We start from the raw sequence: 25,823 nt of genomic DNA, 5'->3' as shown, positions 1-25,823 counted from the left end.
CATTTCTTGTTTTGTGTATTTTTTGCTCTCAGCTTATATCTTTTTTTAAATGTTTATTTATTTTTGAGAGAGAGAGCGAAAGAGAGAGAGAGAGAGACAGAGTGTGAGCAGGGGAGGGGCAGAGAGCAAGGGAGACACAGGATCCAAAGCAGGCTCCAGGCTCTGAGCTGTCAGCAGAGCCCAACGTGGGGCTCAAACCCACAAACCGCGAGATCATGACCTGAGCCAAAGTCTGGCACTTAACTGACTCAGCCACCCAGGGGCCCCAGCTTATATCTTGATGAAGTTAGTGACTTCTTACTTTTTGATTTTTTTTCCAAAACCAGATGTTTAGAATGTTAGTTTTGGTGTTTTCTTGGCATTTGGCCCCCTGATTTCTGTGTTCATCTTTTTAGTTCTTCCGAATGCCTACTCTCAGCTCACATCTTTCAATTTCCATATTGGAAATTTGGGTACTTAAAAACTCTTTGACACTGACAGGTCTGAGCATTTAAAACTCTGCTGGCTTTGGCTGCACCTGGATTCAATGTCCCAACACTGATGGCCGGCTGGCCTGTGCTTCTCCCCTTGCTGCCTGTCACCCTGATAAGGCCACTGAGTGCCAGGCGATATACACACTCTGTCTTCGTGAGGGGGCCTGTGCTCTGAGTGGACAGACGACAGCACCTCCGGGATGCTCACTTGGTAAACATTTAATATCTTACCACATCTCAGCCCAGAGCACTGGGCCCTTTTGTGGTGAGATGTGGCCCCACATCTGGGCTTGGCCGGTGGCCCTCACAACATTAACAGGACAGCCAGCATGGTCACAGGGACACTGAGGGTGGCGCATAGCATGGAGGAGAGGGTGGGGAGTGGCTGAAGAGGCAGGGGTGTGTGCTCTATGTGATAATGGATCCACTTTGAGAAATAGGAGACCCGCGCATAAACTGCAGGATACATAGGGTATGTGCAGCCACGGCCCCAGCTCACCACTCCAACCTGCAACCAGGTGTGGTTGAATTCACAGACGAGTGGGCCGCCAGAGTCACCCTGGAAAAGAGAGGGGGTTCCTGTGAATGGGGAGTTCAGGGTCTGTAGCCTCCTGCATCCCACACACTCAGCCCCACTTTGCCGGTGCCAAGCTCTGCTGCAGGCGGGCTGTGCTCCAGGCACTGTCCTGCCAGTGGGGGTGGGGGTGGGGACGGTGCCATGGGGTGACAGACAGTGGGCAAGGCCCCGGGCAGACGTGGAGCCTGGGCTGTTCTGGCAGTGCTGGGGTCCACAGGGTGCTGAGTGCTAACTGGAGTCGCATAAGCCACCCAAGACTCCCACCCAGCTGAAGGCCACATGGTGATGTACTCCTGAGCCCTACAGGAGACAGGCCATCCGGGACCACCTCCCACTCCCGAAGTGCCCCCTGGCTCAAAGCAGGTGAACATCTGAGAGCCCCAGGCTTGGCCCCTGCCCCTCAGAGGGAAGCACCTCGCACACAGTCTTCATGTTCTTGATGTCCCCGGCACACAGCATGTCCATCATAATATATGACAGGTGTCCGTAGAGCAGCTGGCACAGGGGCAGTGAGATCAGGGGCATCTGTGCCTCCTGCAGCTTGTCTGAGGTGTGGCCTGTCAGAAAGGAGTGCAGGCCCAGTGAGGGGTCCCCAAGGCATCTGTGGTCCTGGGGCCCAGCTGGCTCACCCTGAGGCTCCTCCTGCTCCGGACCTCCTCATGGCTCCCTCTCTGCACTGGGGTGCCTGGTTTGCTAAGTGGGTATGAAATATATGTGTCACGTGAGTCTTCCTAAAGCAGCGGGAAGGGCCACACCACGTTCTAGCCTGTTCCCTCCCACTGCTGCAGCTGGGGACCAAACAAGCCTCTGTCAGCCCAGTCCCCAGGTGGCCGAGTGGAGGGCACTGTGTGCAAAATAAAGAACCTCTGGGTTTTGCCGGTGTCACCCCTGCGTGCCTCAGTCTACCCCGATGGGCACAGTCATTGGTCCCAGAAACCTGTGCTCTCCTGCCCCATGTGTGAGAGGTTCCCATGGCTCTGGGCATCGCTCTGACTGAAGAAAAGCTGCTTGCACAGGCTGCAGACCCATGCGACCCTGGTGTCAAAGGGGTGCCCATTTGGGGAAGGCACAGCACCCTCCAGGGGCACCTGGGGAACCACTTTTGGAGCTAGAGAAGGTGACCCAAAGCAGGAGTCAGCAGCGTTTGCGGTTGACGCTGGCTGCGCAGGCAGGGCAATGTCAGGAGAGGAGCCACGGACAAGGCAGGTGGTGCAAACAGGCACGCAGAGCAACAGAGCACCCACAAACCAGGGTTTGCAGTGCTGGAAGAGGCAGCCCAATAAAGTGCATCGGGAAATATGCTGGCTGTAAACCTCTCAGGGCCTCCACTGTGACCACGCAGGGCAACAAGGAGTGCACTTCTCTCCTGCCATAAGCAAGCAGCAATGTGTCTGCACAGGACACAACTGCTTTCCTACATTGTGGCTGTCCAGGGAACACATAGCAGATGAGGCAAGACCTCAAGGGACCCATGCCCCTCGGGTGGGGAACGTCCCCAGGTACTCGGGCAGCTGGAACCCCAAGGTGGACACCACAGGGAGGGTGTTGCAGAGAGAAGGAGGCCCAGAGGGCACAGAGTCTCGGCTCCCTCAGCTTGCTGCTGGGTCCTGAGCCGTGCGTGCAGAGGGTACAGACAATCCCATGGGGAGGATGGGCAGAGGATGGTGGGGTGGACTCCACAGCCCCCAGAGCTCACAGGGGCCTGGGATACCGAGTTCCAGCCATCCCAGAGTGGAAAGTCTTGCTGACCACCCAGACAGTGGTGGAGACAGAGGACGTGTGGTGTAAGCTATCCATCACACTCTCACGGCCGCCACAGCCCCATGCAGCTGGTGGACAGAGGACCAAACTGATGAGCCTGGCAGAGCACAAGGGAAGAGGTGGAAGGAAGATGTGCATGGAAAGCGGTCAGCAATAATTTCAATGGCTTGTGTAGGTGTGGCCAGCACACCAGCTCAGAATGCTCGGAAGCCACAGGAGAGGTTTGCACTCACTAGTAGGTCTTTCCTCTAAGTCTCCACCGAGAGCCATGGGACAATACAGGAGACAGGGCAGGGGTCCAGAGAGAGAGCCCCTCCACGCAGGAGGCCAGGGGATGGCCAGCTGCCACCGGAGGACTGCAAGAGCACAGCTTGCTTCCTTTTTCACCTGTGGACCATGAGCCTTCCATTGGTCGGGAGGACCAAAAGATACTCTTGTTCCAGGACACAGAGTCGAGTGCAGCTGCCCCAGGTGTGCCAGCAACTGTGCACAGAGGCCCATTTCCAATGGGCCCACAGCACTGCCAGGGACCAAGGCTGGACCAGGGCAACTCAGGGATCCTCCTCCCCAGCACCAGTTGCCCTCCAGAGGGTAGGTGACAACGTGCCACGGGTGTGCAGAGGTGCTGAGGTGAAAGGAGGAGCGGGAACAGAGACACACCTCAGGCCCCACATCCAGCAGCCACCACGGAGGGACCTGAGCCTCTGGTGCACTGAAGGCAGCCAGAGCAACAGCAGAACCTGCAACCCAGCTCAAATTCTCACCAGACTGCCCTGCCCTCGCCACCCCACTAATGACTCAGCAGAGAAGGGTCTATTCTGGGGTTCACAGGCTTCAGTTCTAAATGTTCTACAATGTCTGGCATTCAACAAAAATGTAACAGATACACATGCATGCACACACTCACACATGAACTCACACCCATGCACGAGCACCCCTCACCCCATATGCATACATGCACGTGCACACACCTGTACACGCACATGCACACACACATGTACAAAGGCACACGTGTACACAGGGGGTGGTCTATGAATCTGTCCTTGTGCTAGAATCACATTGTCTTGATATCTATAACTTTACAATATTTTGAAAGTGGGAACTGTGAGTCTGTCCAGCTTTGATCTTCTCCTCCAAGAGTGTGTTTTGGCTACATAGGGACCCTTCCAATTCCATATGAACTTAAGAATCAACTTTTCCATTTCTTCAGAAAAGGCACTGGACATGCAGGCCACTTTGGGTGGTGCTGACATTGTGACAATTTTGTCTTCTAACCCGTGAACACAAGCTGCCTTTCCATTTATTTAGGTCTTTCAAAATCCCCCTCGGCAATGTTTTGTAGCACTTGGTTTACAGGTCTTCACCTCCTTGGCTGAATTTACTAAAGGTAGCTTTTTTTTCAGATGATGTAATATTATTTTCTTAATGTCATTTTGTGATTGTTCACTGAAGGCATATAGAAACTCAGTTAACTTTTGTGTGTGTTGATCTTTATCCTGCAACTTTGCTGAAATTGTTTCTTGTTTGTAGTGGTTGGTTTTATGTGTTGGTTTTTAGGATTACTTGGAATTTGGGTGACTTTTCTTTCTTTTTCTTGCCTAATTTAACTGTCTGAAGCTTCTGGTACAATACAAAATGTCAGCGGTGAGAGGGGCCTTCTTATCCTGCTCATGATTTTAGGCATCAGTTGTCCACCTTTCTCTGCTGGGTAAGATACTGGCTGCGGTTGTTCATAAATGTCCTTAGTCGTGCCAAGGAAGTACTCCCCTCTTCCTACTTTTTGACTAGCTTTTTTTTCTTCATGAAAGGACATTGGATCCAGTCAGAGGCTTTTCTGCATCACTTGAGCTGAACATATGGGTTCCCCCTTCATTCCTTTAATGTGGTGTGTTCTATTGGTTAATTTTTGCATGCTGAGCCTCCTTTGTATTCCTGGGACAAATAACACTTTGTTGAAGTGTATAATCCTTTTTAAATGTTTATTTATTTACTTTTTGAGGGAGAGAGAGAACTCAAGTGGGTGAGTAGGAGAGAGAGAGGGCAAGAGAAATCCCAAGCAGGCTCCGTGCTGTCAGCCCAGAACCCGATGCCAGGCACAAGCTCACGAACCATGAGATCATGACCTGAGTTGAAACCAAGAGTCAGACACTTAACCAACCAAGCCACCCAGATGCCCCAAAGTGTATAATCCTTTTAATGTGCTGTTTTTTTATTTTGATGGCATAATGGTATGCATGTATGTATGTTTGTATGTATGTATTAATTATATAATTTATTGTCAAATTGGTTTCCATAAAACACCCAGTGCTCATCCCAACAGGTGCCCTCCTCAATGCCCATCACCCACTTTCCCCTCTCCCCCACCCTCCCATCAACCCTGAGTTTATTCTCAGTATTTAAGAGTCTCTTATGGTTTGCCTCCTTCCCTATATGTAACTTTTTTTTCTCCTTCCCCTCCCCCGTGGTTTTCTGTTAAGTTTCTCAGGATCCACATAAGAGTGAAAACATATGGTATCGGTCTTGCTCTGTATGACTTATTTCACTTAGCATAATACCCTCCAGTTCCATCCATGTTGCTGCAAAAGGCCAGGTTTTATTCTTTCTCATTGCCAAGTAGTATTCCATTGTATATATAAACCACATCTTCAGTATCCATTCGTCAGTTGATGGACATTTAGGCTCTTTCCATAATTTGGCTATTGTTGACAGTGCTGCTATAAACATTAGGGTACAAGTGCCCCTATGCATCAGCACTCCTGTATCCCTTGGGTAAATTCCTAGCAGTGCTATTGCTGGCTCATCAGGTAGATCTATTTTTAATTTTTTGAGGAACCTCCATACTGTTTTCCAGAGTGGCTGCACCAGTTTGCATTCCCACTAACAGTGCAACAGTTTCTCCACATCCCCTCCAGCATCTGTAGTCTCCTGATTTGTTCATTTTAGCCACTCTGACTGGCGAGAAGTGGTATCTCAGTGTGGTTTTGATTTGTATTTCCCTGATGAGAAGTGACATTGAGCATCTTTTCATGTACCTGTTGGCCATCTAGATGTCTTCTTTAGAGAAGTATCTATTCATGTCTTCTGCCCATTTCTTCACTGGATTATTTGTTTTCTGGGTGTGGAGTTTGGTGAGTTCTTTATAGATTTTGGATACTAGCCCTTTGTCTGATATGTCATTTGCAAATCTTTTCCCATTCCGTTGGTTGCCTTTTAGTTTTGTTGATTGTTTCCTTTGGAGTGCAGAAGCTATTTATCTGGATGTGGTCCCAATAGTTCATTTTTGCGTTTAATTCCCTTGCTTTTGGTGATGTGTCAAGTAAGAAATTGCTGCTGCCTAGGTCAGAGAGGTTTTTTTTCCTGCTTTCTCCTCTAGGGCTTTGATGGTTTCCTGTCTCACATTCAGGTCCTGTATCCATTTTGAGTTTATTTTTGTGAATGGCGTGAGAAAGTGGTCTAGTTTCATTCTTCTGCATGTTGCTGTCCAGTTCTCCCAGCACCATTTCTTAAAGACACTGTCTTTTTTCCATTGGATATTCTTTCCTGCTTTGTCAAAGATTAGTTGGCCATACATTTGTGGATCCAATTCTGGGGTCTCTATTCTATTCCATTGGCCTATGTGTTTGTTTTTGTGCCAATATCATGCTGTCTTGACGATGACAGCTTTGTAGTAGAGGCTAATGTCTGGGATTGTGATGCCTCCCGCTTTGGTCTTCTTCTTCAGTATTACTTTGGCTATTTGGGTTCCATACAAATTTTAGGATTGCCTGTTCTAGCTTCGAGAAGAATGCTGGTGCAATTTTGATTGGGATTGCATTGAATATATAGATTGCTTTGGTAGTGTTGACATTTTAACAATATTTATTCTTCCAATCCATGATCGTGGAAAGTTTTTCCATTTCTTTGTATCTTCTTCAATTTCCTTCATAAGCTTTCTATAGTTTTCAGCATACAGATCTTTTACATCTTTGATTAGGTTTATTCCTAGGTATTTTATGATTCTTGGTGCAATTGTGAATGGCATCAGTTTCTTTATTTCTCTTTCTGTTGCTTCATTATTGGTGTATAAAAATGTAACTGATCTCTGTACATTAATTTCGTATCCTGGACTTTGCTGAATTCATGTATCAGTTCTAGCAGACTTTTGGTGGAGTCTATTGGGTTTTCCTGTATAATATCAGGTCATCTGCAAAAAGTGAAAGCTTGACCTCATCTTTGCCAATTTTGATGCCTTTGATTTCCTTTTGTTGTCTGATTGCTGATACTAGGACTTCCAACACTACGTTAAACAACAGTGGTGAGAGTAGACATCCCTGTGGTGTTCCTGATCTCAGGGGGAAAGCTCTCTGTTTTTCCCCATTGAGGATGATATTAGCTGTAGGTTTTTCATAAATGGCTTTTATGATGTTTAAGTATGTTCCTTTTCTCCTTTCTCGAGGGTTTTTATTAAGAAAGGATGCTGTATTTTGTCAACTGCTTTTTCTGCATCGATTGACAGGATCTTATGTTTCTTTTCTTTTCTTTTCTTTTCTATTATTAATGTGATGTATCACATTGATTGATTTGCAAATGTTGAACCAGCTCTGCAGCCCAGGAAAGAATCCCACTTGATCATGGTGAATAATTCTTTTTTATATGCTGTTGAATTCGATTTGCTAGTATCTTATTGAGAATTTTTGCATCCATATTCATCAGGGATATTGGCCTGTAGTTCTCTTTTTTTACTGGATCTCTGGTTTGGGAATCAAAGTAATGCTGGCTTCATAGAATGAGTCTGGAAGTTTTTCTTTCCTTTCTGTTTTTTGGTACAGCTTGAGAAGGATAGGTATTATCTCTGCTTTAAATGTCTGGTGCAATTCCCCACAGAAGCCATCTGGTCCTGGACTCTTATTTGTTGGTAGATTTTTGATAACTGATTCAATTTCTTCACTAGTTATGGGTCTGTTCAAATTTTCTATTTCCTCCTGATTAAGTTTTGGAAGTGTGTGGGTGTTTAGGAATTTTTCTATTTCTTCCAGGTTGTCCAGTTGGCATAAATGTTAAGTACTTCTTTTATAAAAGAATAAATGGCATATAATTTTTCATAGTATTCCCTGATAATTGCTTGTATTTCTGAGGGATTGGTTGTAATAATGTTATTTTCATTTGTGATTTTATCTATTTGGGTCATCTCCCTTTTCTTTTTGAGAAGCCTGACTAGAGGTTTATCAATTTTGTTTATGTTTTAAAAAAACCAAATCTTGGTTTCATTGATCTGCTCTACTGTGTTTTTAGATTCTGTATTGTTTATTTCTGCTCTGATCTTTATTATTTCTCTTCTTCTGCTGAGTTTGGGGTGTCTTTGCCGTTCTGCTGCTATTTCCTTTAGGTGTGCTGTTAGATTTTGTATTTGGGATTTAATGTGCTGTTGAATTAAGTTTGTTGGTGTCTTGTTGAGGATTTTTATATCTACATTCATGAAGAATAGTGTCTCATACTTTTGTGTCTTGCTTTGGGATCAGTGTAATGTTGGCTCCATAGAATGAGGTGAGTGTTCCCTTCTCTCCTATGTTTTTCAAATATCATTTGAGAAGAATTGCCATTAACTTTTCTTTAAATCTTTGGTAGTGTTCATCAGGGAGGCCACCTCGTCCTAGACTTTTATTGTTGAGAGGTTTGTGAATACCAACTTGCTTACTTGTTACAACTCACTTGGAGTTTTAAGTTTCTCTGGAGTCAGTTTTGGTAATTTGGGCATTTCTAGGAATTTTTCCCTTTCATGTATGTTATCAGACTTGTTGGCGTGGAGTTATGTCTAGTATTCTCTTAAAATCCTTTTATTTATGTGATGTCAGTAGTGGTGTTCTCAGTTTCATTTCTGTAGTCAGGCTAGCTAAAGGTTTGTTCATTTTGTTGGTCTTTTCACATAACTAACATTGGTCTTATTGACTATTTTTTTTTCTCATCTCTATTTAATTTTCTCTGCTTTCTAGTTATTGTCTGCTTTCTGCTAGCTTTGGTTTAGTTTGTTCTTCTTTTGTTTCTTAAGTTGTAAAGTGAAGTTATTTATCAGAGGTCTTTCTTCTTTATAAATGTTAAGTACTTCTTTTATAAAAGAATAAATGGCATAGCTATAATTTTTCCCCATAGTACTGCTTTTGCTGCACCCCATACGTTTTGGTATGTTGCATTTTAGTTCTTTTTTTATTTGTCTCTAAGTATTTTGTAATTTTCCTTGTGATTTTTTTTTCTTTGATCCATTTGTTATTTAACAACATGTTGTTTACTTTTCATGGTTTTGTGAATTTTTCCATTTTCTTTATATTCCTGATTTCTACTTCACCCTGTCTGGGTCAGAGAAGATATTTTGTAGGATATTTACCTTTAAGATATACTGGGACTTTGTTTGTGGCCTAATGTATGGTCTATCCTGAAAAATTTCACAAGTGCATTTGTGTGTGGCTGTTGCGGGGTGGGTGTCTATGTGTGTCTGCTACATCTAGTTGGTTCATTGTGATGTTCGAGTCCTCTCTTTCCTTCCTTATCTTCTGTCTGGTTGTTCAGTCCATTGTTGAGAGAGGCATATTGAAATCTCCAACTATTACAGTAGAGCTGTCTAGTGCTCCTTTCAGTTCTGTCAGTTTTTGCTTCGTATATTTTGATGGTTTGTCTTTAGGTGTGTAAATGCTTATAATTTTTATACCTTCCTGATGTGTAAATCTTTTATTCATCTATAATGTCCTTCTTTGTCTCTTGTAACTTTTTTTTAAGAGTCTATTTTATCTGGTAATAGTGTAGCCACCCTGCTCTCTTTTGGTCACTGCTTGCATGAATATATTTTTCTGTCCTTTCATTTTCAACTTGTTTGTGCCCTTGGACCTCAGGTGAGTTTCACAAACAGCACAGAATTGGATCATGTATTTTTATCCATTCTTCTAATCTCTGTCTTTTGATTGGAGAATTTAATCCATTTACATTTAAAGTAATTACTGATAAGGAGAGACTTACTTCTGTCATGGTGCTATTTGTTTTTCTCTATGCCCTGTATCTTTTTGTCCATCATTTCTTGAATTAACAGTCTTCTTTTGTGCTTAAACACTTTTTTTCTGTAGTGAAATGTTTAAATTCCTTCTTCATTTCCTTTTGTGTATATTCTACAGATATTTTCTTTGTTACCATGGGAATTACATTGAACGTGATAAAGTTATAACTTTCTAATTTGAATTTCTAGCAGCCTAAATTCAGTAAATTTTTTTAATTAAGCAGACATTAATCTTTCTTAACCTGGTATAAGATTAATCTAAAGTCTCCAGACCAGACCACAAATTTATAGCAAGTTATTAGAAGGATTTTCATTAAAATAGAAAATAAGAGGGGCGCCTGGGTGGCGCAGTCGGTTAAGCGTCCGAGTTCAACCAGGTCACGATCTCGCGGTCCGTGAGTTCGAGCCCCGCGTCAGGCTCTGGGCTGATGGCTCAGAGCCTGGAGCCTGTTTCCGATTCTGTGTCTCCCTCTCTCTCTGCCCCTCCCCTGTTCATGCTCTGTCTCTCTCTGTCCCAAAAATAAATAAACATTGAAAAAAAAAATAAAAAAAAATAGAAAATAAGAGAAGGAGACCTAGCATCATTGCAATAAGACGAAAAAATAAAAAAAATAAAAGATGAAAATATGGGAAAAGAAATGATGAAACAGTCATTATTTAGAAAAAAAAATAGGATGTTTCTTTTCCAAATACTAAATTGACAAGGTATTAAAATTGAGTTCTATAAGGTGGCTGGAAAAATCAATGTGCAAAAATCAATGGCTGTCACTAATCAGCAAATACAATAAAAAAAATGTTTTCAGGGGCGCCTGGGTGGCTCAGTCAGTTAAGTGTTCAAGTTCGGCTCAGGTCATGATATTGCAGTTTGTGAGTTCAAGCCCCATGTTGGGCTCTGTGCTGACAGCTCGGAGCCTGGAGCCTGCTTCGGATTCTGTGTCTCCCCCTCTCTCTACCCCTTGCCCACTCATGCTTTGTCTCTCTTTCTCTCTCTCTTTCAAAAATTATAAATAAACATTAAAAAAAGAAAATAAAATATTCAGTAACCATAAAAATTCTAAAGTACTCAGGTATAAACCTAGAAAGAAAATATGAGGCCATTATGGAGAAAACTAAAATAACTAATAGATTTTTAATTTTTTTATGTTTATTTTTATTTTTGAGACAAAGATGGTATGAGTGAGGGAGGGGCAGAAAGAGAGGTACAGAGGATCTGAAGAAAGCTCCAGGCTTTCTCCTGACAGCATAGAGCTTGATGCGGGGCTTGAACTCACAAACTGTGAGATGACCTGGGCCAAAGTTGGATGCTTAACTGACTAAGCCACCCAGGTGCCCCCATTTTTAAAATAAGTTTAAAAAGATTGTTTATAAGTTGAATTTAGAATCTTAAGGAAAACTCTGTTTTGAAATCTGTATTTGTATTTTCAATATACTAAATATACATTCTGTACTCAGAATCGATGTAACTCCTTCTCTGTAGACAACAAAGACAGCCAGGGATAACAAAACCGCACACTGACAAAGAAATAGTGATTGATGGGTGGGATTTCCAGTCTCCAGACACCTGCACTCCCATAACTGACAGAATTCATTCTTCTCTGTAGTGACACAGAGCTGTCATCCTACACAAGCTCCAATTAAGAGATTGACCCCTTAGTTCTCTTACCTTGTTGGGAGATGACTCCCCATCCTGTAGCCCAGCAAATGACATTCTGAAGGTTCACATCTGGGGGTGCAACGCAGACTGGGAGCACAGAGTCAGAAAACACAATGCGAGATTTCAGCTGCACCAGGGCAATGTCCCCTCCAATAGGGTGGTACACTTCATACGTAGGGTGAATGATCACCTTGTTCACCTCGAACCACTGGGTGTGATTGCCTGCAACCCTGAGGTCCACAAGGCCCACGTACATATCAAATGCTTCAGTGTTCTTCTCCCTGTGGGGACAGAGGACAGAGGCACAGTGGCTTGTGCACCTTGTACCTGGGAAGGGAAGTCTCCTAGGAGTTCACAGGCCCAGGGAAGCCTGGAGCATGGTGGACTGGGTCTCCAGGCTCTCAGCCAGGATATGGAAAAGCAAACTCCTGCAGCACACTGGAATCCTGGTTGTCTAGGAAAACTGCCCCCAAAGAAGTCCTAAGCTGGGCCCATGGAGGATTCAGGGACTCATCATGACATGCTGCTCACCGTCAGCCCAGGAGGGTGAACTTAGGTGTGCAGTGAGTCGCCCATGAAGGTACGTCTTTCCTCACCTCTCCTGTGATGTTTCCTCTCACCTCTCATCCTATGACGAGGCTCCACACCTGTCCCAAAGAGCCAATGGCCCCCAAGGAGCCCTAAGCCCTGTGAGAGGAGAGGCTGCCCTGGCTGGAACTGTGTGCTGGGCGCCACTCTCTCCCCCACTTCTGGGAAGTCCCAGCTGTAGGTAGCCCACGTGGTCAACCCCAGAGGCCCTGGACCTCCTAGGGAATGGCATCTGGTGCTGCCCACTCACTTCTGGAAGCAGTGGGCTGCCGACAGGATCCAGTACTCATCGATGATGGACCCTCCACAGACGTGGAAGCCTGCATAGTGCACGCTGACCTGCCATGGCCACTTCCTCTCTGGGACATCCACGCCCCCCACAATCTTCCCCTGTATGTAACGATGGCCACAGGCTGAGGAGAAAGGGACAGAGTCTGCAAGTTATTAGCGGTGGCAGGTGGATTGGGTTGGGGAGAAACACAGAGTGGCAGAGAGGTCCTGCCTCTGGGTGAGAAGGGAAGGGAAAGTTTGGGGAGGTCAGGAAGAGGGCAGGGAAAGGGAAAGACAGGGAGGGGTGAGGCATGAGAGGGAATGGGAGGGGAAGTTGGGGGGAGGGCCAAGGAAGGGAGGCCAGGGCAAGGGAGGGGATGAGAGTGAGGGTAGGAAAGGGAAGGCAGGTAAGGGAAGGTGCTGAGGAGGGGCGGAGAGGGGCGGGGAAGGGCGTGAAAGGAGGATAGGAGCAGGGAGGGGCTGGAAGGGGCGGAGAGGGGCGAAGAGGGGCAGAGAGGGGTGGGCCTCCACCCCACGGAAAAAGAAGCCCCAAAATCGCCCCTAGGACCCCTTCAACTTGGGCTGGGAAGGGTCCTACCCACGTCTCGGTTCAAGGAGACACCCTCGATCCTGGGGTGTCCGTGGGCTATGGCTGCAACTTGGGTGGGGGGCAGGAGGAGCAGGAGCAGGATGAGGCTGGGGGCTGCAGGCACCGAGGCTCCAAGCACAGCATGAGGGACAGATGGCCGGGAAGCCATGAGGTGGGAGGGTCCCAGGGGTTCAAGGGCAGGACCTCGTCCGACTTGCAACCCTGCTGGGGCATGCGACGCCAGGAAGATGTGAGGGCACCGCAGCCTCGGCGCAGAGCACGTGACAGCACAGAACACGTGAGGGCACCGCAGCTCCTCGGCGCAGAGCACGTGACAGCACAGAACACGTGAGGGCACCGCAGCGCCTCGGCGTGGGGCACGTAACACCGGGAACACATGAGGGCACCACAGTGCCATGGCAGGGGGCACGTGACAACACAGAACACATGAGGGCGTGCAGCTCCATGGAGCAGGGCACAAGACACCAGGAACATTGATTGGCGGGAACCCTGACTACCTGTTTTGGGCAGACACGTGGTGTCTCAGCCACCTGGGCAGGCCCCCTCCTCCTGGAGTACCCGCAGGCTGCAGGCTCCTCATTCCCCATCAGGGAGCCAGTCTCTGGTGGCCTCGCTCCCAGACAGCCCACTCTTGGGGTCACTCCGATTGTACATTCCGGCTCATGTGTTCTGGCCTGTCTGTCCACCTTCATGTTTCCCAAGGGACAGGACTCCACCTGCGTCCCCTCACTGCAGGCTTGGGATGGGAAAGAGTGGTGCCTCCTACTCTGGGTGGGGGGAGAGAAGAGGGCCCGTCCTGTAGGGGGTGTGGACACATGGCATTGGTTCTCAACCAGGAGTGATGTTCCCAGGGGACATTAGGTAGTGTCAGGAGCCATTGTCGATGATCAGAATTGGGGGGTGTGGTATTGGCATCTAGTGGGTTGTTCAGGGACGCTGCTAAGTAGCCTACAGTGCACCTGCTGCCACCCTCCCAGAACCAAGAACTGTCCAGACCCAAGGTCAATAATGCTGAGGCTGAGATATCTCAGCCTGCAGGTTCTGCAGGGACCACCTTACTGTGGGGGAAGGGGTTGGAAGTTGGCCTTCCGCTGATGAATTCTGCTTCTGAGGCGCCTTTTGGGGGGCAGAGTGTGGAGCTTTCCCAATGTCTGCCTTGAGAATAGGAAGGATGGTTAGAGCGTTCCATCATGTTGGGCCACCCTGGTCTGTAGGTTTAGTTAGAACTAATGTGTGAGAGTATGTGTGTGAACGTGTGTGAGATTCTGTGAGCATGTGAGAGTGTGTGAGCATGTGAGAGTGTGTGAGCATGTGAGGGTGTGGGTATGTGTGAGCGTGTGAGCATATGTGTGTGACTGTGAGCATGTGTGACTGTGAGAGCATGTGAGAGTGTATTGTGTGACTGTGAACATGTGTGAGTGTGTGAGAGTGTGTAAGCATGTAAAGGTGTGGCTGTGAGCATGTGAGAGTGTATGTGTGTGCCTGTGAGCATGTGTGTGAGTGTGTGAGTGTAAGCGTGTGAGAGTATGTAAGCATGTGACAGTATGGGTGTGTGTGAGCGTGTGAGAGTGTATTGTGTGACTGTGAGCACGTGTGAGTGTATGAGCATGAATGTGTAAGCATGTGAGAGTGTATGTGTGTGAGTCTGTGAGAGTGTGGGTATGTGTGAGTGTATGTGTGTGACTGTGAGCATGTGTGAGTGTATATGTGTGTGTGTGAGAGTGAGCGTGTGAGACTGTGTATGAGTGTATATGTGTGAGTGTGTGAAAGTGTGCGTGCATGTCTGGGAAACTGTGTGTGAGTGTGAGTGTAGGTGTGTGAATGTGTGGGTGTGTGAGTGTGTGATAGTGTGTGTGTGTGACTGTGAGCATGTGTGTTGGCATATGTGTATGTATGTGAGAGTGTGTATGAGTGTATATGTGTGTGAGGGCGTGTGTGCATGTGTGGGAGAATGTGTGTCAGAGTGAGTGTAGGTATGTGTGAGTGTATGTGAGTGTATGTTTGAGTGTGTATGTGTGTGAGTCAATGTGTGTGTGTCAGAGTGTGTGAGTGTGTTTCAGAGTGTGTGTGTGAGTCAGTGTGTGTGAATGTGTGTGAGCGTATGTGTGTGAGAAAGAGTGTGTATGCATGCATGTGTGTGGGCATTTCCAGGTCGCAGGCTCCTCTACATCCAAGTTGGACACATGGGAGGAAAGAAACACTGCAGGGAACTCCCCACTGAGCTGCTCTTCAAGTCCTGTGGCCCCTAGCTAGTCTATTTATCCTTTCAAAATCTGTGTGTGACTTGTGTGGTTGTGAGTAGTGGGAGGAACAACATGGAATGTGCTCATCATTTTTGTCTAAACCTGAAGGAACTTCTCCCAGCTGAGTTAATTTCCACCAAACTGCTATTTTCACTTGCTTGAATTGATGTTTATTTTCCATGTTGGAGGCTTTCCTTCGATGTCTGCTCTTCCTTTGTTTTCCATTTGAAATTAAGACTACTGGAATGAAAAGTGATTGGAAACTCGGGTGTGGACAGTGCTGGTGAGTCATGGGTAGCCTGTGATGTCAGTAACTTCAGGACATCCCTCTAAGCTTGTCAGCTTGTACACATGATCTCAGGCTCCTTCCTGAGGCAGGGGTCTTACTGCAGACTCTGGGAACTCAGGTAGAAGGTAGTTGTGTTTTAATAATCTGCATTGTGTATACTATGTCCTAATGCTCGTAACCTAATGCTGGCACCCAGGGCCCTAAACTGTGGATTTTGCTTGTTACTCTGCAGAAAATAGAACTCTAGATTGTCTGCGATAGTCAGTGAGGCACATAGCCTGAAGGTGTGGAGTGGGGGGAAGATTTAGGGTTGTAACTTCTCAGTTTTCCCTGGACACTCCTGGGTGTATCAACCCCTCCCACAGTCAGAGCTAGACACACCGCTTCTTCCTGAGGATTCTGTATTGTAGATCAGGATGTTTTCTGCTTTTTCCGTGGCCTACTCAGTTCTGTTACATCAGTCACTACTTATATATATCTGTCATCCACTTGGTCAAAAACCATTCTTATTAAAGTATAATTTACACACAGTAAAATGAATCAAATCATGAAAGTTTTGAAAAATGCTTGCAGTCATGTTACCACCACAATCAAGCTATAGAAGAGTCCCATTGCCTTCCCCTTTAGAGTTCTTCTGCCCATAGTCCCTTGAAACAGCTAATCTAGACTTCCATCCACACAGTTTGCCTTTTCCAGAATGTCATAGATGCATTCTTTAAAGTCTGGCTTTCCTTACTTGGTATAATGCATTTGAGATCCATCCACGTGTTTGCCAGTGAAACTGATTGGCCTCAACATTTCTTTTCTGGGGGATTTTAACTATGAATTTAAGCTCTGCAATACTTATAGGATTGTTTAGGTTATTGGTTTATTCTTGAGGGAGTTTTGGTATGTTGTATCTTTCAAAGAAATTGTCCATTTCACTTGAGTGGTAGAACTTAGAGCCATAAAGTTGTTAGAAAAATTCCCTTGTTATTATTTCAATGCCTGTAGTAATGACCCTCTTTCATTCCTGATACTGGTGGCTTCTAACTAGATTTTGTTTTATTTATGAAGGCTGTTGTTTCTTTGTATGCTACTTGACTGAATTTTCTTCCATTCGTGATAGTTTCACATCAATTCTTTTTTAGGTATTAAATTGAAAGAGCTCTTTATATATTCGTGATACAAGTATCATCAGATGTATGATTACCAAATACTTTCTCACAGTAGAAAGAAATTAGGTTACCTTTTGATTTTCTTGAATTCACTCTATGGCTCACAAAAGTTTTTAACTTTAAAGAAGTCCAATTTATCTATTTTCTTTTGACATTGGTACTTTTAGAGTCATATCTAAGAAATCATTGCTTAACCACCAAGGTCATGAAGAGTTAATCCTGTGTTTTCTTCTAAGTGTTTTATAATTCCAGCTCCTATATTTAGGCCTTCAATCCATTTGGAGTTAAATTTGGATATGGTGTGAGGCAGGGGTCCAGATTCACTCTTTTGCATGTGGATGTACAGTTGTGTTAGGATCATTTATTGAAAAGACTAATATTTTTCCCATCGATTGTCTTGGAACCCTTGTCATAAAACAACTGACCATAAATGAAGGGTTTATTTCTGGACTCTTAATTCTGTTCTATTGAGGTGTATTTCTGTTCTTACACAAATTCCACACTCTTTCAATTATTGTAGCTTTGTCGTAAATTTGCGATCACAAAATTAAGTCCTCCAGCTCTGTTCTTCTCCAAAATTTTTTTGTCTATTCTGAGTCCTTCACATGGATTTTAAGGTCAACTTATAAATTTCTAAGGAAACCCTGCTGGAAGTTTGACTTTAGTGAATCTGGAGAGTAGTACCATCTGTTACAGTTTGAATTATCTTCCCCCCACCCCGCCCGCCCCGTAACAGATATGTTGAGGTCCTATTGTCGGTACCTCAGAATGTGACTTTATTTGGAAATAGGGTCTTTGCAAATGTAATTAAAGTTAAAATGAGGTCAAACCAGGGCATCCTTGATCCAAAATAACTGTTGCTTTATGAGAAGAAGAGAGAGGAGCATACAGGGAGAAGATGGCCTTGTGATGGAGAATGAAGTGTGAAGGTGGAGGCAGAGATGGAGGGAGGGTTGCATCGACAAGTGGAGGAATGCCAAAGTTGCCAGCAGCATGAGAAACCTGGATGTGGAGATGTACTCCCTCAGAACCCTTACACAAACAGCCTTGCTGACACCTCATTTTTGGAATTCTGGCCTCCATAACTGAGAGAGAATGAATTTATGTTGTTTTAAGTCAAGTGTGTGCTATTTTGTTATGGCAGCCCCAGGAAACAAATACAGATTTTGGAACCAGGAGTGGGGTCTGGCAAGTTTGAAATCTATAAGGCACGTAGTAGCCTGGAGTCTTGAGCAAGTGTTGAAGTTAAGGTCTTGAGTCTGAAATCTGCAGGGCAGGTGAGCAGGCTGGAAATGCACCAGGATTTCAATGTCACATCTTGTGTCTGAAATCTGCAGGGCAGGTGGGCAGGCTGGAAATGGAGCAGGCTGGAAATGTGGCAGCCTTAAGGCAGAGATCCAGGATACCTCAGGGCTTTACTATGAAGGCCATCAACTGATTGGATGATGCCACTCACATAACAAAGGTAATCTCCTTTACTTAAAGTCTATGATTATAAATATTAATCACATGTACAAAACACCTTTACAGCAACATCTGGAGAACATCTGAGCAAACAGTTGGACACCATAGCCTAGCCAAGTTGACCCATAAAATTGCCCATGACAGTTCATTCCTTGTCAATTCAGTGCCCGTACATATCTCCTTAATCCATAGTTAATCTCCAAATAACGACAATATGAAGTCTTATTTCCATCTATCATGATAGAACCATCTTGAATATAAGTGAAAATGCACTAACCCTTTCCCAGGAGAGTATGCAAAGTGCACAGGTGATGCTCACTTTTCTCTTATAGAATCTTCTATTCTTTTGTAAAATATTTAATTAATTAATTAATTAATTAATTAATTTCAAGAGAGTGAGCACACGTGGGTGGGGAAATGGCAGAGAGAGAGGGGAAGAGAGAGTCCTAAGCAGGCTCCGTGCTCAGTGCAGAGCCCGACATGGGGTTTGATCCCACAAACTGTGAGATCATGATCTGAGCTAAAATCCAGAGTCAGATTCTCAACCCACTGAGCCACCCAGGCATCCTCACACACACACACATACACGCACGCACACACACACACACACACATTCTTAACAAAATGAGGAAAAAATACTCATTGCAATTACAGTCCGAGTTTCTGCAAATGGGCACGTGGTCCTTGCTGGTCTCTGTAAGTACTCTCCTCCACTCCTCATTCTGTATCCCCTTTTGCCCTTGGCAAGCACCTCAGGTGGTTGTGGCCCGTGACCTGGTGCAATGACCCAAGTCTGCCTTCCTGAAGCACCTGTGCCATTGGTTCTGCCTGAACTGTGTCGTTTTCCACTGATTTAATCACTGGGCACGGTAATGCTAGACACACCCCGAGAAACATCCTGTATTCCAGATGAACTCCTTCCCTCCAGTGTGGACATGCAGCTCAGTTTCCTTTTGGTGCATTTGTTCTTGGTTTCTCTCCTACTCCTTTTTATCTTGTTAAGGTTGCTAGTGACGGCTCCACTTTCCTAAGTTTGCTTGTCTTGGTCAGTGTAGCTAAACCACACTGGTTCTTTAGGGTTGACATATATGGTTTTTTTTTTTATTTTTAATGTTTATTTATTTTTGAGAAAGAGAGACAGAGCATGAGCTATCAGCATAGAGCCTGATGTGAGGCTTGAATCATGAACCATGAGATCATGACCTGAGCCGAAGTTGGACGTTTAACTGAGTCACCCAGGTGCCCTGGCCATTATATATATTTTTTTAACGTTTATTTATTTTTGAGACAGAGAGGGACAGAGCATGAACGGGGGAAGGTCAGAGAGAGAGGGAGACACAGAATCTGAAACAGGCTCCAGGCTCTGAGCTGTCAGCACAGGGCCCGACCCGGGGCTCGAACTCACAGACTGTGAGAGATCATTACCTGAGCTGAAGTCGGACGCTCAACCGACTGAGCCACCCAGGCGCCCCTATATGTTTAAATTATCAACAAGAGGCGGTCTTGAACTTTGCCTTCTCACTTCCTCAGGTTATATTCTACTGTCTAATGGTTTCACCACTGGGCTGGACAGTGGCTTAATTGCTTCATGGGGGATGCATCTGGGAAGAAGTATGATGATTTGTAAGGGGTGCTTGTGCATAGCTATTCATCATGAATGTTATGCAGCCATAAACTCTTATTTTTAATGTTTATTTATCTGAGAGAGAGAGAGAGAGAGAGAGAGAGCGCGTGCACACATGAGTAGGGGAGGGGCAGAGAGGGAGAGAGAGAGAATCCCAAGCAGGTTTCATGCTCAGTGCAGAGCTGTATGCAGGGCTTGAAACCACGATCATGACCTGAGCTGAAACCAAGAGTTTGTCACTCAACCAACTGAGCCACCCAGGCACCCCTTTTGTTGTCCCCTTTTAAGCTAGGAAGGACATCAGTGCTGCCATTCTGAGACATCTGTGGCCTCATGTTAAAAGGTTTGTTCTCGGTTTCCTGTTCTCGTTTTAAGCTGCATGTCTCCAGTCTCACATGTCTCCAGGGCTATTAGTATGGACTCCATTCGCTTGTGCAAAGGAACGACAGAGTCCTGGTGGCACAAGGCCACATTCAGAAACCCTCGTCTGGGGTTTTTCATTTTCATAAGCTTTAAGGAACCTGTCAATATCTCGGAGGTAATCACCATTCAGTAAAGACTGTTCTCTGGCATCTGATCCCTGGAAATATTGCATTGTATTTCAGGACTGCTGCCCTTCAAGGCTCTCCAGATCAGCACCCATCCTGCAGAGGGTATGACGCCCTGTACTCTGCCTCCATTCCTTCCCAGACCCCCAGGCTGGAGCCCCTCACTCTGCACTTTCCATGCAGTTGGCAGAAGGCAAAGAGAATTTGGAGGAGAAAGCCACCCAACTTGAAAAGGTAAGAGCCTTTCAGGGAAGGATGCGGAAGTGGCCTGGGAGGGAGATCTTGAGGAAGGGGATGAGCCTTTCACCTCATGGTGAAAGGAAGAGCATGGTCGTCAGCTGTGGGATGTGCCCACAGAGCCGAGGCCTGAATTCCTGTTGGGTTGGCTGCAAGAAGTGGGTGGGCGATGGCTCCCGAGAGGCATACTGACCCATTCTGTGTGGCTGGCAACACCAGTGAAACATTCTGACACAGCACGTTTTCATTTATCCTGGAGCAAATCAGGCCAGATCATCATTCCAACTTCTAGCAATTTTCTGTAAGTACAGCACTCTGGCAAGAAATAAGGAGTTTGCTCTGAGCTGGGAAAGAGTTGGGCTTGCCTGTCTCCTGCAGACACAACTTGCCCCCCACGTGTGTGTGGGGTGGCTACGCTAGACCAACCAAGGTCTGGGTCCGGCCAACCCTGCAGGTGTGGCAAGAAGCTCTGCTTGCCGTTCTCAGGCCCTCTGCCCCAGGGTACACAGAATGCTCACAGTCCAGAGGCCCCTCTGCTGCAGAGGTCACCAACACTGCCCTGCAGAGGCAGAAGCTCCAAATGACAAAGGACAGCTGATAAGAGAGGACACATAGGATCCCACTTGCCCACAGCCTAGCAGGCCAGGGGTGCCCATGGCCACATTCCCTCTTCTTTACACCTTTCTTCTCTAACAAACTTGTGGCCATGGGATGGTCTCAGTAGCTGGGGGGTGGGGCCACCTTTTCTGCCTGCCCTTCTCTGCTCCAGGTGAGTCTCTGCAGGTGTGTCCTCATCATCCAGGGCAGAGTGTGGAATGTTCCATACCTGCAATTTCCTGTTGGAGAAAGCAGCCCCTTAGAAACTCAAGGATTTCAGAGCCATTAACTTCCACCTCTCATTTCTGCCACAACACCCACACTCAGGGTGGCACTGGTTCACAAGAAGGCTTTGTTCTGCCATCTTGGCACATGGCATGTCATCTTTCACTCTTCCAGGGGAGGACTATAAAATGTGCTTTAGTGAGCACCACGACACATGCACTTCAGTCTCCTATAGAAACTCTGACTTTAAGCCTGGTGGAAGAAGGGCTTAGGGCTATTGGCTACAAGAATAGCTCTCTTCTTTCATCAAGACCCAAGGAAACTATGGGGTTTGAACAATGAGCCAGGAAAATGCATTATGGACAAGATGTAAAGCATGCTTTGGGAGCATGTAGTCTAGACCAGGGCTTCATCATGTACACCCTATTCATGGAGACACCCAAGAAGCTGAACTTCTCACTTCTGCATATGAGGGACCAGCATGCATGGAACTGGTCAAGGTTGAGATAGACAGGAAACAGTGCTCACCCAGAGAGCTAGAAACACATATTAATAGAACAGTGTTAATAAAAACGATGAAGCCACCTTTTCTAGTTCTGATTGTACAGTGATGTTCCTAGGCTCTTCCCAGTGTCATTGAGAATGGTGATAGCACCTATCCTAGTCCTGATTGTATAGTGAGGGTCCCTAGGTTGTCTTCATTTATGGTGATGTTTTCTGTAGCTTTGTTGTCAGGTTTTTTTTGTTTTGTTTTTTTTAGCATATATTCGTCAAGTCAGGGATTTTTTGTCTTCTTTTAACCTTGGTAAGGTTTTTAGCCCTGTATTTTTTGTTATTTTTTAAATGTTTCTTTATTTTTGAGAGAGAGACACAGACAGAACATGAGTGGGGGAGGGGCAGAGAGAGAGGGAGACACAGAATCTGAAGCAAGCTCCATGCTCTGAGCTGTCAGCACAGAGCCCGATGTAGGGCTCAAATCCATGAACCACAAGATTGTGACCTAAGCCAAGGTTGGACTGAGCCACCTAGGTGCCCCTTAATCATGTATTTTTTTTTTTTTAATTTTTTTTTCAACGTTTATTTATTTTTGGGACAGAGAGAGACAGAGCATGAACGGGGAAGGGGCAGAGAGAGAGGGAGACACAGAATCGGAAACAGGCTCCAGGCTCCGAGCCATCAGCCCAGAGCCTGACGCGGGGCTCGAACTCACGGACCGTGAGATCGTGACCTGGCTGAAGTCGGACGCTTAACCGACTGCGCCACCCAGGCGCCCCAATCATGTATTTTTAATGGTCATTATTAAATTCCTTCATGCTCTATTGAAATGAGCTTGTATTTTTATTATATTAATGTAAATTATATATAAACTATATATTCATTAATATTTCCTTATTACATCCCTACAATTATGAAACTGAGAAAATCAAATACAAAAGAGTGGAAGAGTGGAAATGAGTATGTAATAAAAATGACCTGTCTGTCTATGTGAATAATTTAGAAGAATTTACAAATTATTCTAGTAGTAGAATTCAGCAAGTTTCCTAGAATGAAGATAAAATATAAACAATCATATGTGTATACATAAGCAACAAAATCTGAGATACACATTTAAAGATACATGACATTTACTATACAACAAAATGTTTAAGTATTTAGGATTACCTAAGGATCAGAAAAATTATAAAAGTTTATTGAGATGTTAGAGACAAATGAATGGTGAGATATCCAATGTTCATGGATATAAAGGCTTAATGTCGTAAATGTACCTGTCTCTAAATCAATCTATAGGCCAATGAGAATCCGGTAAAAATATGATATAGCAATTACTTGAGTGGTATGGCAGACAGACTAATGGTTCCCCAAAGCTGTCCACATCCTAATCCCCATGTCCTGTGAAAATGTACCCCTCCTGGTAAAAGGGACTTTGCAGGTGTGATTAAGGTAAGCATTTGAGATGGGAAGATTTTCCTATATTATCCAGATTGGCCCAGTGTGAAAACCCATGGGTCCTTATACAAGATAGGCAGGAGGGTTCATGTTAAGAGAAAGCAAAGTAACCACAGAAGTAGAGATTGAGTGATGTTGTCACAAGCCGGGGTATCTGGCAGCGTCTAGAAGTTGGAGTCAGCAAGGAATTGGTTCTTTTCCACAAGGAACCAGCCCTGCAGATGCAATTGTTGATTGTAGCCCCATCAGACTCAGTTCAGACCCTTGACCTTCAGAACTATGAAAGAATATGTGTTGTTTTAAGCCCCCCCCCCAAACACACACATCTGAGATAGTTTTTAAATGTACAGAAAAGACTGGTTTTAAAAGTTATAATTCATGTGGAAGGGTGATAGATAAATTTTCCTTTTAAATACCAAATCTTATTATGACACCCTAGTAGTTAAAACACACTGGTGCCTATGCAGGCACAGAAGCTGGTTGGAATTGGACAACCGATAGTGGAATCAAGTGCAAGATTAGATCCTTCCATGTGTGGAAGTTTGACACATAACTCAGGTGGTGTTGGAGACCAATGGGAGAGGAGGAGATATTCGGCAAATGTTCTTGGTAAAGTGGCTACTACATGGGAGAAATTAACTAAGAACGTAACCTCACACTATACAAAAATAAACAAAGAGAACACTTTCAAATGTTGAGTTTAATATATGGACAAGTTTCCAATAATGGCAAACAGTTTAATAGGGGCTTTCCCATGAAGACAACACATAGGCGTCATCTTCACAGAGGCAGGAAACATCTAAATCATCTAAATCGTGGTAATGAATCACCAAACCCGGGGGAGCAAGGAGGTGGAGAGGTGAGTCAAGCAGTCAAGGCTGCTCCTGCTTTTTCAGAAATGGCAGCCTTGTGGCTGTATTACTTTTGGCAGTCTTTGGGGTTAGGGAAACAACAGTAGGAGGCCATGGTTCGCCAGGGGTGTGGACCATGGTAAACCACACCTGCCCTGGACTGCAGACAAGATGGGATGCCCCCTAGGAGGGAGCGGGCAGTGAGCCAGCTCTCCCATGGACTGCAGTCCAGCCTTGAATCTCACGGAAGCTCAGAAAATCCCAAACCCAAGCTTGGTGTAAGGGAGCTCCAGATTGCCCCTGGAGAAGCAAGCAGAAATCCTCTTAGGATAGTGGTCACATCACCCTGGGCCTGAGATTATTCTGAAAAATGACATTTAAATATCTGTTCAGCACACAAAGATGACCAGAAACATGAGATAATTTGCCATGACAGAACTGGTGGAAAAACAGACATGAAGAAACCCAGATACTTGAGTTATAAGCCAGAAACTGTAAAACAAATGTGCTTACTATGTTCAAGGAGATAAAACCAGGCCTGTAAACTTCTGAAACAACTGGAAACTATAAATTTGACACAGGAGATTTGAAAAGGAACCAAACAGGACTTCCAGAAATGAAAAATACAAAAATCAAGTTCAGAACTCATTGAATGACATTTATAATTACCTTGACTCAGGTGAAGAGAGACTCTGTGGACCAGAATATGAGTCAGAAGAAATTACCCAGAATGGGAAGGTAAAAGGGAAATTCAAAAAAGAAGCATGAATATGCTTTCATGCTATTGATGTGTATATTTTTTAAAAGAAAAAGTGCTGTTTTGTTTTCATGTGGGTTTGAATAAAATAATGAGAAACATTTCTGCTTTTGGCCAATATAGAGTAACAGAGACCAAATTTACCTTTCATCTGAAACCACCATGAAGTACTAAAAGGATAGATATAGGAAACCTGTTTTCAGTAGTTGGATATCAACTAGTACATAATTGTAATCCCTGAGAGGCAGGAAATAAGTGGAAGTAGCTTTAGCATTGTCTCAGCTTCTGGGACACAGCACAGGAGGAAGGATCCTGGATGGGGCCTGGAAAAGCACTTGCCTGAGTCATGGGACACCAAGGTGGCTCAGCCTGTCCACACAGAGAACCAGAGCTGTGAGGGCTGCACAGAGGTGAACCCTGGGGGATTGAAGAAGACCCCCTCTTGGTGTTCTGCTGAGCACAGATCAGCACAAACACATGTAAAAACTGTCCGAAGCTGAGCAAAGGATCTCCCAGAAGAATGAGAGGGAACAGTACCCAGTGCTTATACAGGACTGGGAATAGTGGTCCCACCAGCCAGCCATGAAGAAGTCATAATTCATGGAGCACTGGATAGAGTGCTCATCAAGTTCTCACTGCAGAAGTGTGGAATAATTAGCCCCAGACTGAGCCCTGCACAGACCCACCTAACAATCCCAAAAGCAAGACCTAAAAGGCCTGTCTATTCAAGTAACTTCAATGCATCCCGGGTCAGAGCTCAGCAAGATGTGTAGAAATACAAAAACATCCTGCACCAACAGGGTAAAACTCAATGTCTGGCATCCACTCATAGGTCACTGGGCATGCAAAGAAGTGAGAAAACACAACTACAATGAGGAGAATTAAAAAAACAAAACATGGGCGCGTGGGTGGCTCAGTAAGTTGGGCTTCTGA

General features: G+C 45.2%; 1 protein-coding gene across 1 annotated transcript; it reads right to left on the bottom strand.

Moving 5' to 3' along the window:
- Window positions 1–676: 676 nt before the first annotated feature.
- PRSS38 (serine protease 38) lies at window positions 677–13,170 on the bottom strand. Its single transcript, XM_025920186.2, has 5 exons — window positions 12,940–13,170; window positions 12,322–12,484; window positions 11,493–11,764; window positions 1,465–1,607; window positions 677–1,032 (listed from the first exon to the last, which is right to left on the bottom strand). Exons 1-5 carry the CDS (start codon window positions 13,097–13,099, stop codon window positions 778–780), a joined length of 993 nt encoding a protein of 330 aa, XP_025775971.1. The 5' UTR covers window positions 13,100–13,170; the 3' UTR covers window positions 677–777.
- Between the last annotated feature and the right edge of the window lie 12,653 nt (window positions 13,171–25,823).

Source organism: Puma concolor, chromosome A1, assembly GCF_028749965.1.
Source record: "Puma concolor isolate L17-30 chromosome A1, mPumCon1.1.hap2, whole genome shotgun sequence".
In the NCBI taxonomy this organism is placed as follows: domain Eukaryota; kingdom Metazoa; phylum Chordata; class Mammalia; order Carnivora; family Felidae; genus Puma; species Puma concolor.
Note: the sequence above shows the minus strand (reverse complement) of the source record. Positions and strands in the feature narration are given on the sequence as shown.

What these genes read in the sequence shown, in the direction of transcription:
- PRSS38 (XM_025920186.2), bottom strand. Translation starts at nt 13,099, where the DNA reads ATGGCTTCCCGGCCATCTGTCCCTCATGCTGTGCTTGGAGCCTCGGTG. An exon ending in GCAGCCCACTGCTTCCAGAA is followed by an intron (nt 11,765 to 12,321) that starts GTGAGTGGGCAG and finishes CTGTCCCCACAG; the next exon opens with GGAGAAGAACACTGAAGCAT. An exon ending in ACATGAAGACTGTGTGCGAG is followed by an intron (nt 1,033 to 1,464) that starts GTGCTTCCCTCT and finishes TCTCTTTTCCAG; the next exon opens with GGTGACTCTGGCGGCCCACT.